The sequence below is a fragment of the Merops nubicus genome, unplaced genomic scaffold (genome assembly GCF_000691845.1).
Source record: "Merops nubicus isolate BGI_N331 unplaced genomic scaffold, ASM69184v1 scaffold53624, whole genome shotgun sequence".
Lineage (NCBI taxonomy): Eukaryota > Metazoa > Chordata > Aves > Coraciiformes > Meropidae > Merops > Merops nubicus.
The window spans coordinates 596-16755 of NW_008603275.1; the positions used below are offsets into that span (position 1 = coordinate 596).

The window sequence follows — 16160 nt, forward strand, 5'->3', positions numbered from 1 at the left end:
GCCTTTATAACTGAGTATTACTACCAAACACTTCACTTTTCACCCGTTTTCCAGGTGATTTATGACAATAATGATCAAGTACTAGCATGCCCTGCAGGAATCCACTGGACCTATCCTGCTATAGAAATGATACATTCCTACCATTTGCCTTTCACAATTCAAAAAGCCCACAGGTATCTATGGGAGGGTTTTTCCTCTTACTTCAGACTACTTAGGTTAGTTAACAGATTTCAAGGGGGGACATCTACCAAATACCTTCTGAAAGTCCCAGTAGATTCAAGGAGATGGATCTCTCTTGAACATATTTTTGTTCAGTTCTTCAAAGATTTCTTATCCATCTGTGAAGCAAAGGGAGCAGCCTCTGTGTGCAGTCTGTACGCTGGTGAGGGTGCATCAGAAATAAATGACTGTGATCTGTTTTCCCTCGGAGAAACAAAATCCCAGATCTGGCAAGTTGCTCTGGTCAAAAAGGATGATGCACAGCTTCAGGTCTTCAGCCTGCGAAGTTTCAGAGATGTCACTGAGATGTCCAGTTACTCTACAGAAAATCCTCTCTTATCTTTATTTGTATATTTATTTGTTTATTAAGTCACAGATCATATTGCTGCTTAGAAAAGAATACCTTCTGTAAACTGCAGAAGATACTCAACTGGTGACACACATTGTGCTCCCATTTCCAACCCTGCGGCACAGAGGCCCTCAGCTGTTATTCCCCAAAACAGGTGCTGTAATACAATACCCCCATGGTTATATTTTGCCAGCACCCTGGCAGGAGGCAACACAACTCTCCTCTAAAGAGACCTTAAAGGTGCTTTGTGTGTGCCTCCAACTGTAGGACTGCAGCAAGAGGGAGCTGGGATGATGAAGGTCCACCGTGTACTCCTCCTCATCTCTGCAGGTAAAGGTGTGCCAGCCGCTGCCTCGAGGGGGGGTCAGCTCCTTCCTCAGTGTGCAGGATCAGGGCTTCGCATGGACATCGGTAGGAGCGAATGTGTTTTCTGGGAGCAGTCTGTCCTACTGATAAGGCTTTAAAAATACACCAAATAATTTAAGTGAGATCTTAGGAGTGTGCTGGTAACAGCTCAGATATTTGTAATTTCAGACACCAGGTATTTTGAAGTGAGAAGGTTTTGTGTTTAACTGTTTTTCTCTCTCTCATCTTTTTGCCATGCTTCCCTTTGCTCTAGTGCTACATATTTCAAAATGTGTGAAAGGATCTAGTAAACACAGCCTGAAGTATAAAAATTCATTACAAGACATTTCATTAAGTTCTGGGACTACTGGCAAGAAAGCAGAATTGATTTGCAGCTGCATGTGTTGTACCAGGATAATTCTTTCTAAACTGTCCCTTCAAAGAATAAGTACTTTGTACTCCTAAAAAACTTTTAACCAAATTCAAGCAGTATACTAACTTCCTACCAAGACACATCAGAAGGCAGCACTGTGAAGAATTTTAATTGGATTAATAAAGCACAGCAAACTGCTTGACTTAGGTATGACGCTGCCATCATAACTTAGAAATTGAAAGAGGACTCCTGCCCACCCCAGCTCAGCCTCCTGGCAGGGGCAGCAAACAGTGCTTGTCTGCACAGACAGCTTTTCTCAGTGGCATCCAAGAACTTTAATACCATCTCGTGGCAGGACAAGACCAAGACAGAATCCTTGGCATCTCAGCTCAACTACATAAAAGGAGCTGATGAGAAGGCAGATAGGAAGCAAGGGGAAATCCTGGCTTAGGTTGGAGTCAGCAGCAAAATTCTTGTTGATTTTAATGGCCCGGGATTCAAACAGAGGCAGGGAAGGGCAATGATGGGAACTGCCAAAAATGCTGGTGAGGCTCTGCTACTCTGTTTCCTCTCCCTACCTTTAAAAGGGGGCACACACAAAACCATCGCCAAGCCTCCCTTCTGTTTGCTTTACTCCCATGTAGCAGTGAAGCAGCTACAGCCTGGGTATATGATGTTGCTGCTTCTGCAATAGGCCATCTGCAGTCTGTCTGTTTTGCTGTGAGGTGGGAATCTGAGCCCTCCTCACCCCTTGGCAGTACAATGCCACACAGATGCACTGCTAAGGCTGCACTGAGACAAAGCTGGTACCTGCCACTAACACACGTGGTGCTTTTCCTACAAGTGCTCTTTCAGGTAGTGCTGCAGAGTCCTGCTGAGCAGTTTGTGGTCAGAGCTCTCTTCAGACAGGTTGAGACCTTCCCTGAGGAGAGGGAAATAGGAGACCACATTGTGAATGGTTTCCTTCTCTCTCATCACCAACACAACCTGAGCAACTCCCATCAGGGAGAAGTTCTTTGGCTCTGCTCGGATTTCAGATGCAGGGAATCTGTATGGTGCTTTCACCTCCATCATTGTTGTTTGGCCCTGACCTTTAATGTTACTGTTACAGGCAGGTCTGTGGAATTGAAGGTGGAGAAGATAGCATCAGAAATCCCTAATTACAAGTATTCTCTGCACGTAAATGTCTGCAGCTATTGCATGTAAGCACAGTTGTGGGTTGGGAGACCGTGACGGAGATTCCTGATGCTTAGTCTAATGTCCATAATCATGGCTGTTTGTTTTTGTTTATCTCCTTGTGGGAGGCTGTCGTTGCCCTACTTCTAAGGTGACCTCCAGATCAAATATGTAGTTATCCCTGCTGACAGTATGTGCAATGCACACACTGCACGCCTGAAAGGTGGACTGACACTGAGGACTTGGCATTAACCCACCACCAGCAGCTTGCCGTTGACGGTATTTCCTTCATGCCCACCTCAGACTGATGCCACTGTAGTGTGTCCCCGCCCCATCTTGCTGATGCCACCCCTGCTCTTCTACAGCTGGGCTGGCCCTGTGCTATGAGCACGAGACTCGCCTCGTCGAGGACTTGTTCAGGAACTACAACAAGGTGGTGCGCCCAGTGGAGGACCATCGGGATGCCGTTGTCGTCACCGTGGGGCTGCAGCTCATTCAGCTCATTAGTGTGGTACGGTACGAACGCGTGCTACACGCTGAACCCCCGCTTTATATGCTAGTCTCAAACACTGCCACTTTTCTAAAGAAACAGTTTTTGTCCTTTAATACTGATGTTTGCTGCAACTATCTTTTTTTTTTTTTTTTAAGGATGAAGTAAATCAGATTGTGACAACCAATGTACGCCTGAAACAGGTAACACGTTTAGCTATGGATATAGCTAAATATTGCTATCCATTTCATCCAGTACAAATAAATGCACTGGATATAGGAATTAACTAACCACTATATAGGAATTAACTACTACATTGGAATTAACTACTCTGTTATACTTTTAGGGACAACTTGGACAGGTAGGTCAGCTAGAAGAGCATTTCTGCTTTCTGGGGTCTCAAGAACAAAATGTGCTAGACAGGGCCTTAAGAAAAGCATTTTATGTTTTATTTCAAACAGTAGACTTCTGATATATCTTATTTTCCCTTTTTAATCTTTTTATATGCTTCTTAAACTAAAATTTAAGTTAATGTAAATCATTAGTTTGTGGTCCCACTAGCATATGTTTATACTTACCTGCATGTCCCAAAGCAAGGGAGGTGCATGTTTCTAGGAAGTATCCCCAGAAGTGCTGGAAGAGGCTCTCACTGGCTGAAATCCTCCTCTTTAGCAATGGACAGACGTCAACCTCAAGTGGAATCCAGATGACTACGGTGGTGTGAAAAAAATCCGCATACCCTCAGATGATATCTGGAGGCCAGACCTTGTTCTTTACAACAAGTAAGGGATGCCAGCAGCCTGGGGTGGGAAGGGTAGCTCTGCCCCATGGGACCACTATGGTGGGTATGCTTTCCAACAACATCTGGGCCAGGGGGTAGCATGTCTCAGAGCAACCTCCACCAGGAGCAGGCATGATGGCACTGGGGGGACCAGTCTATCTGCAGGCAGAGAAATCCTTTTGTGACTGGTTTAGTTATGCTGCCCATATTGCTGTTAATGTCCTTGTTCCTTTTGCAGTGCAGACGGTGACTTTGCCATTGTTAAATACACCAAAGTCCTCCTGGAGCACACAGGGCTGATCACTTGGACACCACCAGCTATTTTTAAAAGTTACTGTGAAATTATAGTCACATATTTCCCATTTGACCAGCAGAACTGCAGTATGAAGTTGGGAACATGGACATATGATGGTACAATGGTTGTTATTAACCCGGTAAGCAAAAAGTTTGTAAGTAAGAACGTAGTAAAGACCTGGATATATTTATAGGAAAATCTCAGATTTAGAATGTAATAATGTTTTGACTGAAAAACAAGCAGGTACTATCTATAAAATATAAAAGGCCTGTTCGTAGTTCTAGCACAGAATGTCCTGGTTTGGTTTCTAAAATTCTGCATATGCATAATTCCTGTGCTCTAATCGTCTCCTACCTATCTGTCCTCCAATAGTGAAAAAAAAATTCCCTGTCCCCTCAGGTGTGTCCCCTGTTGTAAATATTTAATCAGTCTTTCTCTTTACGTAACCATCCCTGACTGTTTCTGTAAAATATTTAGTTGAATGCTGTGTAGAAGATGATATTCTAAGGCAAAATAGCATAGACAAGAGTGGTTTGCTCACAAAAATGCATGAAGTGTCTGAGTTATTTGGAATCCTGTTCCTGAAAAACTGCCAAGTTTTGGTTTTGTTCAGAATATCCAATATTAAGATTTTTTTTGTTGCTGTCAGGAGAGTGATCGTCCAGATCTAAGTAACTTCATGGAGAGTGGGGAGTGGGTGATGAAGGACTACCGTGGCTGGAAGCACTGGGTTTACTACGCTTGCTGCCCTGACACCCCCTACCTGGACATCACCTACCACTTCCTCATGCAGCGCCTGCCTCTCTACTTCATCGTGAATGTCATCATTCCCTGCCTGCTCTTCTCCTTTTTAACTGGGTTTGTCTTTTACCTACCGACAGATTCAGGTATGTAAACTTATTCATTCAACTGCCATAGAAACTGCTCCTCTAATAAGCTTCTGACAAATTCCGAGTCTTTGAAATCATCAACCTACTTCAGGGCAGTGCCTACTCAAACTGGACATTTCTGCTCAAGGTTATAGCTCTAAACAATATGCAAATAAATGATAAGCACTGAAAGCTGAAGCGATGGACATAAATAAATTGGGCTGATTTCCCACACAGAGGGCACTGCTGAACTATCCAGTTAACTTATGCAAAACAAAGACTTAGCTAGTTGAATTTTATGTGTTGCCATAGGTAGGTAGTGTGTTAATACTTCACACAGTAAATGAGCACATAAGGGGTGAGTGAGGCCCTTCAGCATCGTTGAACAAGAGGAGGAAGCTTGTTACCTCCCCACAGAAATTACCTCATGTGACACAAAGAGTAATCTTGACCTATTCTGGCCGCCTTTGTCCCTGCTGAGCAGCTCTTGCTCTCTTCACCAACTTCCTCTGCTTCATTCATTTTTACCTTGTGACAGCTTTTCATACTTCTTAATTTCTTTAAGCTCCTTCTCTGAAATATTTGAGGTTTGGTTTGTGTTTTTTTCCCCAGTGGAAAACTTTATAGAAAGTTGAACTGGATAGAAACAAAGGTCTGTGAATCACATTTTGTGGTTCAGTTTTGACATCCTACACACTGGAAGATCTCAAATAGCAACTGACCTCTGGTGTCAGATGTGATTTTTCTCTGCCCACTTGGCCCAGCATGAGCCTGCTGAGAGGAAGGCAAGTGAACCCTCAGGAGGCTGTGGAGCAAGCATTAATCGGGTGCATGTACCTTGTCATTCAAAACACACAGCCCATGAAGCGCTCCTGGCAAGCAAGCTTTCCATATCCACCACCCATACCTCAGCCCAGTCATACCTGGGGGTTCTCACCTAATGCTGGGGCTAATGTTATGTTGAGCTCTCAAGTTTGGCCAGCCTGATTACTGCTTTGGGTGCTGGGAGAAATGGTAGAACTCTAGATGTACATACATGTACTGTGTGAATAGCCACTGTCTGCATCCTATCTTCTCAAATAAATGCTCTCTGTACTGAATAATAGGAGCAACAATGGTTTTTAGTTTGTTGTTTTGTTTTATTTCCTTTTTTTTTTTTTTTTTGCTTGGCAGGTGAGAAAATGACTCTCAGCATCTCTGTCCTGCTGTCTTTGACTGTGTTCCTTCTGGTCATTGTGGAGCTGATTCCCTCCACCTCCAGTGCTGTGCCTCTGATAGGCAAATACATGTTGTTCACGATGGTGTTTGTCATTGCTTCAATCATCATCACAGTCATCGTCATCAACACCCACCACCGCTCCCCAAGCACTCACACCATGCCGCACTGGGTCAGGAAGGTGAGTGCTATGGCTTTGCATGTTTCCCGGCTTCCACTGAGCTGGCCACATTTTATTGGCAGGTTTTCTAATAAAAGTCAACAAGAATTGGGCAAGTAAATGCATCACGTTAAATCTCTCTAGGCACAAGAACCAGTGTTTACTACCTTGCTGTGCATAAAGTCAGCAAGACTGCTAAAGTGCTCCTCTAAGGAACAAAATTGTCCACTGTGGTAGAGTGTTGCAGGGAAGAGATGAGGGAAAACATGGGCAGCTGAAGTTAAAGGGAAAATAAAATGTCCAGCTGGACTCAAATTACATTTCCTGGTCTAATTTGCCATCTGACTGCAAAGCACTCCTGCCTGCCAGTGGCCAATTTCACCAGCCTACGTGAGTGCAGAGCACTGGGGATACCTGTGTTGGGCATCCTGTTTTACAAAAAGACAGTTTAGCAAAAGCTATGGTTTTCTCTGTACTTTTCCAGTAAATAAAGTTTCTCTGCAGTCCTGGAGAAGCAAGGAGATCCTTACACACTAGTCTAAACAGTAACCACAAGATATAGAAAAAATTCGACGTCTGTCATCGCAAGTTCTTTGCCAGGGAGGAAGTCCAAAAGAGGATCTACTCACTTATTCTTGCCTTTTTTAAGCCTGCATGATTTCACGTTAAGCCCTGATATGAATAGGAGGTTGTTCTGGTTATTTCTAGTTATATTTTGAAGGCTACAGCTTACATCATATTTACACTGCAGCACAAACAGTCCCCACCGAAGGGAGGTTTCTATAGGCAAACACTGCATTTCCTTAAAATTGCTCTGGCAGCAAGCCTCTGCTACTCCAAAGGAAATTATTATAACCCTTACATGCATATATACAAACACTTGTAATAAAGTCAATCATAAGTAGACAAAAGAGATCCTTTGTAGTCCATATGTTATGTCAGATTCATAGGCAATGTGTTCCAGATTAGATGAGATTGAACGAGCTCCTTCAGCTCACACTAGCTGAGCGCCTGCGCGGGGGCGTCGCACCCCCCTTCATGTGTAGATGTTGCCTATGTGGCAAGGGGAAATGCTTCCAGAAAACGTGTGCCAGGCCTGCGGGTGACCCCATCTGCCGCGGGGTATAAGGCTGACAAAAGCCCCAGTGTGACGGAGGCGCTGGCTGGGACATTCCAAGAGGGAATCTGGAGAGATTTGGGGCAGCAGAGGCTCGCCTTTCTTCAGGCCACAGCTGCATTTGTGAAACAGCCCCGCCAACCAGCAACTGACATCTTCTCCCTCTTTGTTTTCAGATCTTTATTGACACAATCCCAAACATGATGTTTTTCTCTACAATGAAACGACCGTCCAGGGATAAACAAGACAAAAATATTTTTGCAGAAGATATTGATATTTCTGAAATTTCTGGGAAGCCAGGTTCCGTGCCTGTCAACTTCTATTCTCCGCTTACCAGAAATCCAGATGTGAAAAATGCTATAGAGGGAATCAAATACATTGCAGAAACGATGAAATCAGACCAGGAAGCCAGTAATGTAAGGCATTTTTTGCGCATTATTCATTTGTTGCTTTCATATTGCTATGTCTTTTTTTTTTCTTTTTTTGCAAAATATCCCCACCTCACAAAAACACTCCAAACTCCAAGCCCTGATTTGGCTTTAGCAGGGAACAGTCTTCTCCCCTTGATGCAGTCAACAAGGAGCAACAGATAATTGTTGCAAGTGGCAATTGACTCTTGGTCCCCCAAAAAAGAAATAAGCACCAGTGCTGGAGTTTTCTAAATGAGGTACATGAAGCCATAGAGATGGAGTGTCTGTGAGTAACAAAGCAGTTTCAAGAACTGTAAGCAAGTTCCAAAACACATGCCTCCTGTCTCCCACTCAGGCATCTTCCCCCTCTGGTAAGCAAGCTCCTGTTGCTTTTGAAAAGCCAGGAAGCAAGCTGAACTCCAAAAGGCTAGGATTTTTTTTTTTCATCAGAATTGTTACTTGTCACTTATAAATGATAATTCCAATTTTGATTAGGTTTTGGTCTATTCCTGAATGTTACAAGTAGTCCCTGCAAGTGAAGCGTGTCATGAGCTACCCTGATTACTGACATTTTCCACATAGCAAGCCAAAGGAAGGAGAAATGCGCGTAGAGTCACATAGGGCAGCATCTCCAGGAAAACGGAGCTCTGCCTCCTTCTGGCACATTCAACACAAATCAGTCCCTTTTTTTTTGTTTTGTTTTGTTATCACAGTTCACACAGGTTTTGGACAAGTAATTCACCTTTCTAAATGATCGTAGATCTCTCCTGTTGAACTGCAGGCTAGCCTAAAGACAGAGGAAGAGTTCTCTGGGACAATAATTTGGCCATACACTTGAAAAGGAGGTGCCTCTTTCCCATGGGCAGGATTCACACCAGAGTGTTTGTTCCTGTGACCAAATTCCTGGAGCATGTGGAATGGCTCTCATGTTCCCTGTGACTCCTGTGCCTCTCTGCAGATAAAATGTTACCTTTGGTAGGGTTGGCATGACTTCAGCACCTCAAGGCTTCACTTCCTCCTAGGCTTACAGGAAGAGTCTTCAGGTTACTGGCAAATGCTCCTTTCAGAAGTGAAGCCTGACTGCTTATGTCAGCTGGGCACCACTGATATCACTTCCAGGGGGTTTCAGAAGTCAAGTTCCCCAAACAAATTGCAGATTGTGGCTTCTTGAAGGCTGCCACTTCACCTATGCACTTATGAACCATCTCAAATCAGCCACTGATTATCAGTGACCTCTGAATAATTTACAGCAGCCTCTTCTACTTGTGGTGTAATTGAGGCAAAAGTGGAGGGTGCCTTAGGTCAGTATGTGTCAATCCATAAGGCAGAGTTACAGGGTGGGAATCCTGAGCCTTGCTGCACTTAGCACCTTGCACTCTGCTTGCTTTTACGGTGCTGGGTTCCCACAAAAGCATCCACTCAAAACACAGTTGCAAAGAAAGAAGTTCTTGGTCCCACAGCTGGGAAAAAGACTTGGTCCCACCAGCCCCATAACTGGAAAAAACACGAAGGGATGTACAGAGAAAGCTTTCCCAGTCCTTAGAGTGTACACAAGGTATGGAAAGCAAGCAGTAGAGCTAAATTAGTGACAATTGTTTAGGTATCCCAAGAGAATGAAAAAGCAATAGAAAAACAAAAGCAGGCTGGGTCAAACTAAGTGTTTTGTTTTCAGCGTTTTAAACTCTTTCAAAAGCAACCATTTGACTAAAAATAAAGTTTTTCAGCAATTCTTTTAAATTAAATTGTTCGCCAAATTGACAGGGTTTCTACACAGTTAGTCTTGAATCTTGCATTTCTAGGTAGCTTAAGCTTTCTGAACCACTGACCGGCTTTTAAGAAGAAAATTAGTAATTTTATTTGAATAATAATAGCTGAACTTAAGAGCCTTTCTCTTGTTCAAGACAGTACATCACCAGAATGCCCATAGCAAACACGGCTCTGTAGAGATTTTACCATCTCCTGTGTTTCTTTCTCAGGCTGCAGAAGAATGGAAATTTGTTGCGATGGTGATTGATCATCTTCTCCTCGGCATATTTATGCTAGTTTGTATTATAGGAACATTAGCTGTATTTGCTGGTCGCCTTATTGAATTAAATCAGCAAGGATGAGCATCAACTGGAAACTATTTGCTACCCTGGTCAGCATCTGAAAGCATCTTAACCATCAAAACCTGGCTAGCCTCTGAAAGTTTCACAGATGGGAATTTGTCCCTGCTGGGAAAGAGTAGAGGCAATAAAACATAAGGCTCCTTACTTAGCACTTCTGAGCTGCTGCTCAGTGGCATTTCAGTGCTAAAAAGAAATGCTTGCATTATTGGCAGACCGAATGGCTGTCAGTCAGATTTTGATCTGTTTTACCAATTATTAAAAATGTTAATGTATTACTAAGACTGTCTGCCTTTGTAACCCACAGATACACTTCCCGTGAAATCAATAGCATTATAATAGGCTTTAGCTGAGCTGTAAATCTGTATCCAACTTTAGCATTCAAGCTGGCTTCAATATCTGCTCTGTGGTTTTTATACTGGCAGAGTCACGAACAACTCCTCTTGTAACACTAGATGTAACGAGCAGCACTATGTCAAGAGATCCATGCTTAAGCACTTGATTTTCATGCATGAAGCTGAAATGAATGTTGTATGTGGCTCCACCTATAGAAACTCTTGGTGGAGCAAAAAGGAGGGACTGTCTCTTACTGTGGGAAGGATCCAGTCTCAGCCAGTTGGATCCCACAGGTATTTTTTCACTATTAAGTCCCGTGGTAAAGGATTTGTAGGGGAAGATCTTTTTGCCCCTTTTATGACCATGTCCTGCTCTGTGACTATCAGGCATCCCAGTGGCTATATTGCAGTTGCTGTCCTCTTACCTGTTTACCTCTTTACCTGTTATCTTTATTCGTTATAAGAAGGCCACATTCATTATGTATTGATGCTCTGGAATTTCATTTGTCAGCAGAGGTGTTCTGCAATTGTATCCTAAGGGAAAAGTTTAAGTCAGAGGGGAAAGAATGGTAGCCATAGGCTTACTCTGCTCTGGGAAGGTTGGCCTCCACTCTCCATTTTAAGTAATTACTAATGCAGGGTCAGCTTCAAATTTGGGGGTGTTCCGTATGACATCTTAAACACAATTTTTTTTCCGTTCCCTGAAAACTGTTCCCTGCCCTGCTGAAATAGCTCATGAGCATTAAAGTCGGACACAGCACCACAAAGATCGATCGTAGGGACAGTGTGGATCTCAGTTTTACCTATGTATGACAAAACGTCAGGACACCTCTTAGAAGCAACATAAATAATTAAGCAGCCAAACTTTATTCAAATGTTGAGCAGCAGCTCGCTCTAGTGGCTAAAACAAGGAGGTGCTGCCTTTGGCCAAAGACCTTGGGTTTCAGGAAATGCTCAGCGTAAGCAAGAAGCCTATGTGTATTTCAATAATACAGCGTAGAAATACCAGCAGTGCTGCCTATTTTTCTCAAAAATAAGAAGAGGTGGGGCAAATTATACAAATTACTCATCTTCCCCAGCTGGTTGTCCCGGCCAATAGGACTACTTTGCTAGCAGCTGTAAATAATTTGCTGTGAGTTTAATAAAATAATTTGTGTTATGTTAATCTCTAGAGGAAGCTGTCATGTCTGCAGAGCCAGGCGTTTGAAACGCTCTATAGGGAAAATGAGGCGCTTGTGCAATACTTCCAGCATTGCATAGTCTTTGCTGGAAAATATTTTGGTGAGCTGTAGCCCTAGGCAAAGCAAACAGTTAGTCTGGGTCAATCGATCACTTGTAACACTCTGCTCAGCTCTTATGATTTAGATGATGGCAATGTTTGCCTCCCTGGATGATCATTAACCCTGTAAACAGTTGCTGAAGATGTAGGCTCGGAGAAACCTCTGCTTACAGATGGAGTGCTTGTTGCAGCTCTGCTTATCTTCAGTGAGAGCTCACAGCTCTCAGCCCTTGGAGGGCGTCACGCAGCTCCTCGGCTCCGATGAGCTAAGCTGCAGCGTAACCATGCCTGGGACTTAATTTGAGAGACTGTGCTTGGCACTAAAATTGACAGAACAATCCTCTTAGAGCAGCATGTGGTTGAATCTTAGCATTAAAAATAAACATCAAGTAACAAGATTCAAGGTGACCATCTACAGTATCTGTGTTCAGCTTCCTCAGCATCCTCACTGCAGATCTGGGTCTTCGTCTCCAAATTCCAGCTATTTGTGTGCTGGGGTGTGTGCCTGCACATATATGTGCCTGCCTGCTTGCTTCTCCTGCTCTCTTTGGACACAGCTGGCTACCACACTGCAGTGTTTTCCTTCCACTTCCTCAGAAAAAGTTTTGAAATTATTTGAAAATTTTTGTTTGTGACAGTTTGAACTGTTTTATGGGAGTAGCAAATCTGCCCTCCTATGGCTCTAAGCCTTGATGAAATACTCATGTCTAAAAGATGTGACACCAGGCAAAAATAAATGCTAACAACTCTTCTTAGGTTGCAGAGCCTGAACATTGTACTCTGACCCTCCGAACATATAGTACTCTAAACCAATAAGCACACTTCAGGACATGGTTCATCTGCTTTTCTGTTTTGTTTTATTTTATTTGCTTTAAATACTCAGACTTTCCCAATCATCTTTATTCTCTGTTCCTGGCTCACCTTTGTGATACATTTTTATTTCACTAACATCTGTTACCAGCATCCATCTACTGAAGGAGATTTACCCCTACCTACCTACAATTTCTCCTCCTCTGCTACTGTCTTTTTAACATGTCAGTACACGTGTATACCTGCTAAAATGGTAGCTTTGGAGTTGTAAACATGCAGTCTCAGACACTGTCAAAGATAATCTGCTGTCAATGTACATATTGCCTGCTAATTTCTCACAGCACTGTAATCTGTCCCTGCAATCTTCACACTAATCTCTCCTCTCTCCTAGGTGGCTAGCACCAGCACCCTCAAGGGACCCACACGTGCATCTCCACTTCAACAGGCAAATTTTGGCTCTGAGCTTCAACTAACAACTCTCATGATAAGCAAAACAAGAAACAGGCCTTGTACATTCATTCTTAAATTTCTTTAAGTGTAGCTAATAATGATATGCAAACATGATGGTGATAAATAAGCAGATTTCATTTAAATGAAGGCAGACAGGGGCCTCTGAGTGAGGTGTTGCTTTTATGGTGATAGTACTCTTGAGTAGTTAACTTGTCCCTATTTTCACTGCCATCTTCTTGCTACTGAAGCTCCTTTTGTTCACTTTGAGCTTGTTGGTAACACCCTATTTATGTCCTTAATAGAATAGCTCTCTGGAATGTCTCCATCTTTTCCAGTCTGATTCTCTTTCCAATTTTTAAACAATTTGGCAATTAACCTTCTCCATCCCATCTCTTTAGCTGACCTTCAGGTACTTTTTACTGTGCCATGGATATTTTGCTACCAGACATGCAGTCACCCTCAAATCTCTTTCCCCTTTGGCACTTGTGCAGTTCAGGAGACATGACTCTTCTGAGAGGGGTGTTTGTTTGAATTTTTAAAATCCATTACCTTGTACCAGTTCCAAGGGAGCAATTTCACCTGTGTGTGACTCTGTAATGAGAACAGGCTGCTGCTCTCCATCATCACCAGGCAGATGAGCTTAACTTGATGGTCTTATTCTGTCTGTTTAGCCAATAGGACCTTGGCTTTGTAAAGTGTAGTTCAGCTGATCAACAGAGTGATCAGAAAAATGACATTCACTGAATTCTAAAAGCTTGATCGTGAGCCTTGTGTATGCCAGGTGTGATCATTCACCTGCAACTAGTGCTCGGGTCCTGAAGCCTCCTTCACTTTGAAAGTGTCTAAGAAATCAGGTTATTGTTTCAGGCAATTGTAAGCCTATTTATGTACTTGTATTTTCTCCAGAGTTTAAGTTGCTGCAAACTTCCCTGCTGTGGCTGTCTCCTCAGAGATGTGAGAAAGCAGTGTGAGTTTCATCAACTGCTGCTGACTCAGCAGTTCCTGTTTCCACAGCTGAAGCAAACCACAGTGGGTAGGGACAGCAGGGCAAAAGAGTCTGTGTAACATGGAACTCCCAAAGTGCACAAACCCTGGGCTGCTACTGGAGAAAGGAAGCATGTTGCCTCCCAGAAAAGTTTGTTTTCTGGTGTGGTGGGATGAAAGATGTTGCCTTTAAAGTCACCCATAGTTTAGCACATCAGAAATGCTCGTGACTTGGGACACTTTCAGAAGGCTGGTTGGCTTGGATCCAGTCGTGAGACCTCACATTTTCTAGATAAAGTCTAGCACAGCTTTCAGGCCTCTAGGCATGCTCCTGGGCATAAATTGCCTCCTTCCTCTCTCTCTTTCTGAAAAATTGTGAAATTGGCATGAAGCCTCACAAGCTTCTCTCAGAGGAGTGTTGCAGATACTGACTTCTATAAAGCTCTGGAGTACTTTCTCCCTTTCTGGAAACCAAATCCCAACTACAAAAAGGGGCAGTCACACACTGCTTTGCATGAGTCTCTAAATCATACTTCAGTCCCTGATAAAGTACAAAAGACTGGCAGAGCCACCAAAACAGCCAACCATTTCTGTCCTCATTGCGACAGCCCTGATGAATTCTGTTGGCTGTAGATGGGCTATCTACAACAAAGACAGGACAATTTCACTTGTTACCATGTGAGAAGCCAGACTGACCAGCAGGCAAGAGTCCAAAGGAGTTTGTAGGCTACTGCAGTGCAGTGATAATGGGTCACTCAGTGGATTGATTCCCTATAAAGGGAGACCTCTTTCCTAGCAAGGGCTGTCATCATTTCCTGTCATCCCAACACATCTTCTGAACTTCTAACAGCCAAGCAGATCTGTATCAGTGTTTGCTGTGTATCAGATATGGAGCCTGGAATAGGCATGTCACATGGTATTTCCTCAGTATGTAGACAAGAGGAAGCTGATTGCCTCTACATAACTCTTCAGCTACGAATGACCCAAAAGCAGCACACTGTGCTTAGGAGCCTCATGTGGATTTGTGACCCTCCTTAAGGAGCTATAGGTCTGTGAAGGCAGTAAACACAAAGTACCTGCAGTTTTTCTGTTTGTGAGCTCCATAATTTTTGTTTGCAAGCGAATCTAGGTTGTGTGCATGGGTCAGAGGAGGTTATAGAGAAAAAATTGAACCTGTTTCTCTGTCCATCTCCTGTTGCTCCAAGCATGCAGTGACACAGAATCAGAGAAATTACCTACATAAAAGCTTGGCGAGGGATGAAAACTTACACTGAAGGTGAATCAGTAATGTCATTGCTCTTAGGACGGTGTTTCTTACTATGACGTTGCCTTTGGGCAACTGGTCATCTCCTGGTCAAAACATGAAAGTAAGTTGTAGCAGGTTAGTTTGGCACACAGGTTATTTGGTCTTTGACCTTGTTGGGACATGTTGCTACAAGGGAATATGAACATATTTAAGTTCTTCAGAACACCTGTCCCTAACATTCATATAGTTTAGCCAACATTGTTAACAGCTGCTCAGCTGAACCCTGTTTATGCATGGAGTAAACAAAAAAACATCCAAATACCTCCAAAACATGGAATCCTACAGAGACAAAAGTGTGCAAGATCAATGTGTTGGCTCACGTAGGCGCTCAGGACACAGCTCTCACCCTTCAAACCTTGCTCCCATCTGCCCATACTTCATCATACATAATTTGGGCTTCTTTCCATCCAGGACCTCAGTGCTAGACTCAAAAACATTAACAGAAGTTTTGTTTGTAGAAAACTTAGTCAAGCTGAGAATGAAAAGGAAGCAGAATCTATTGCTTGTCTGGCAAAGCAATCTCTGCATGAGTTAATTAAGGTAAGAAACATAAATGCCTTTTGGGGCATCATGTAGAGAGGGGTAATTGACCTTCCCATACCTCAACATAGTGCAAAACTTAACAGAGAACAAGCAAATGCCTCTTTCCCACTGTTTAATTACGTTTCTGCTCCGCTGTGTGTGCCTCTGCCTGCTGCCTCGCTGTCCCCCAGGCTCCTCCACCGCTCTCCTGCTGGCTGCTATCAAGGCCATCAGAGGCAGGTAGGGAAAATGAAGCGTGTTGAGAGCTCGGAGGACAAACAGAGCATCGTAAGCGTCTCTTCCCCGGCGCTCCCCGCCCGTGAGTGCCAGAGGGGCCGAGAGGTGACAGAAAGCAGAGCTGCTGAGGCGGGAACGAGGGCAGCCGAGGAACCGACGGGGCTTGGAAAGGATGAAACCCTGGGAAAACTGCCAATATTCACTGGTATAGCAATATTCATATTTAGGTCGTCAGGACTCGCGGCCTGAAAGCCATTCCCCGTAGTGTGGTTATCTCGCGAACTCTGACCGGGTTTAACTTCCACGGGACATCTGGGACAGAATCGCGGGGC

The 16160-nt window shown here is 43.6% G+C and overlaps 1 protein-coding gene across 1 annotated transcript; it reads left to right on the top strand.

Annotated features, from left to right (window-relative positions):
• The first annotated feature begins 763 nt into the window (after window positions 1-763).
• CHRNA1 (cholinergic receptor, nicotinic, alpha 1 (muscle)) lies at window positions 764-9924 on the top strand. Its single transcript, XM_008938598.1, has 9 exons — window positions 764-898; window positions 2828-2973; window positions 3111-3155; window positions 3625-3734; window positions 3972-4167; window positions 4678-4915; window positions 6071-6294; window positions 7567-7806; window positions 9777-9924. Exons 1-9 carry the CDS (start codon window positions 859-861, stop codon window positions 9906-9908), a joined length of 1371 nt encoding a protein of 456 aa, XP_008936846.1. The 5' UTR covers window positions 764-858; the 3' UTR covers window positions 9909-9924.
• The last annotated feature ends 6236 nt before the right edge of the window (window positions 9925-16160 follow it).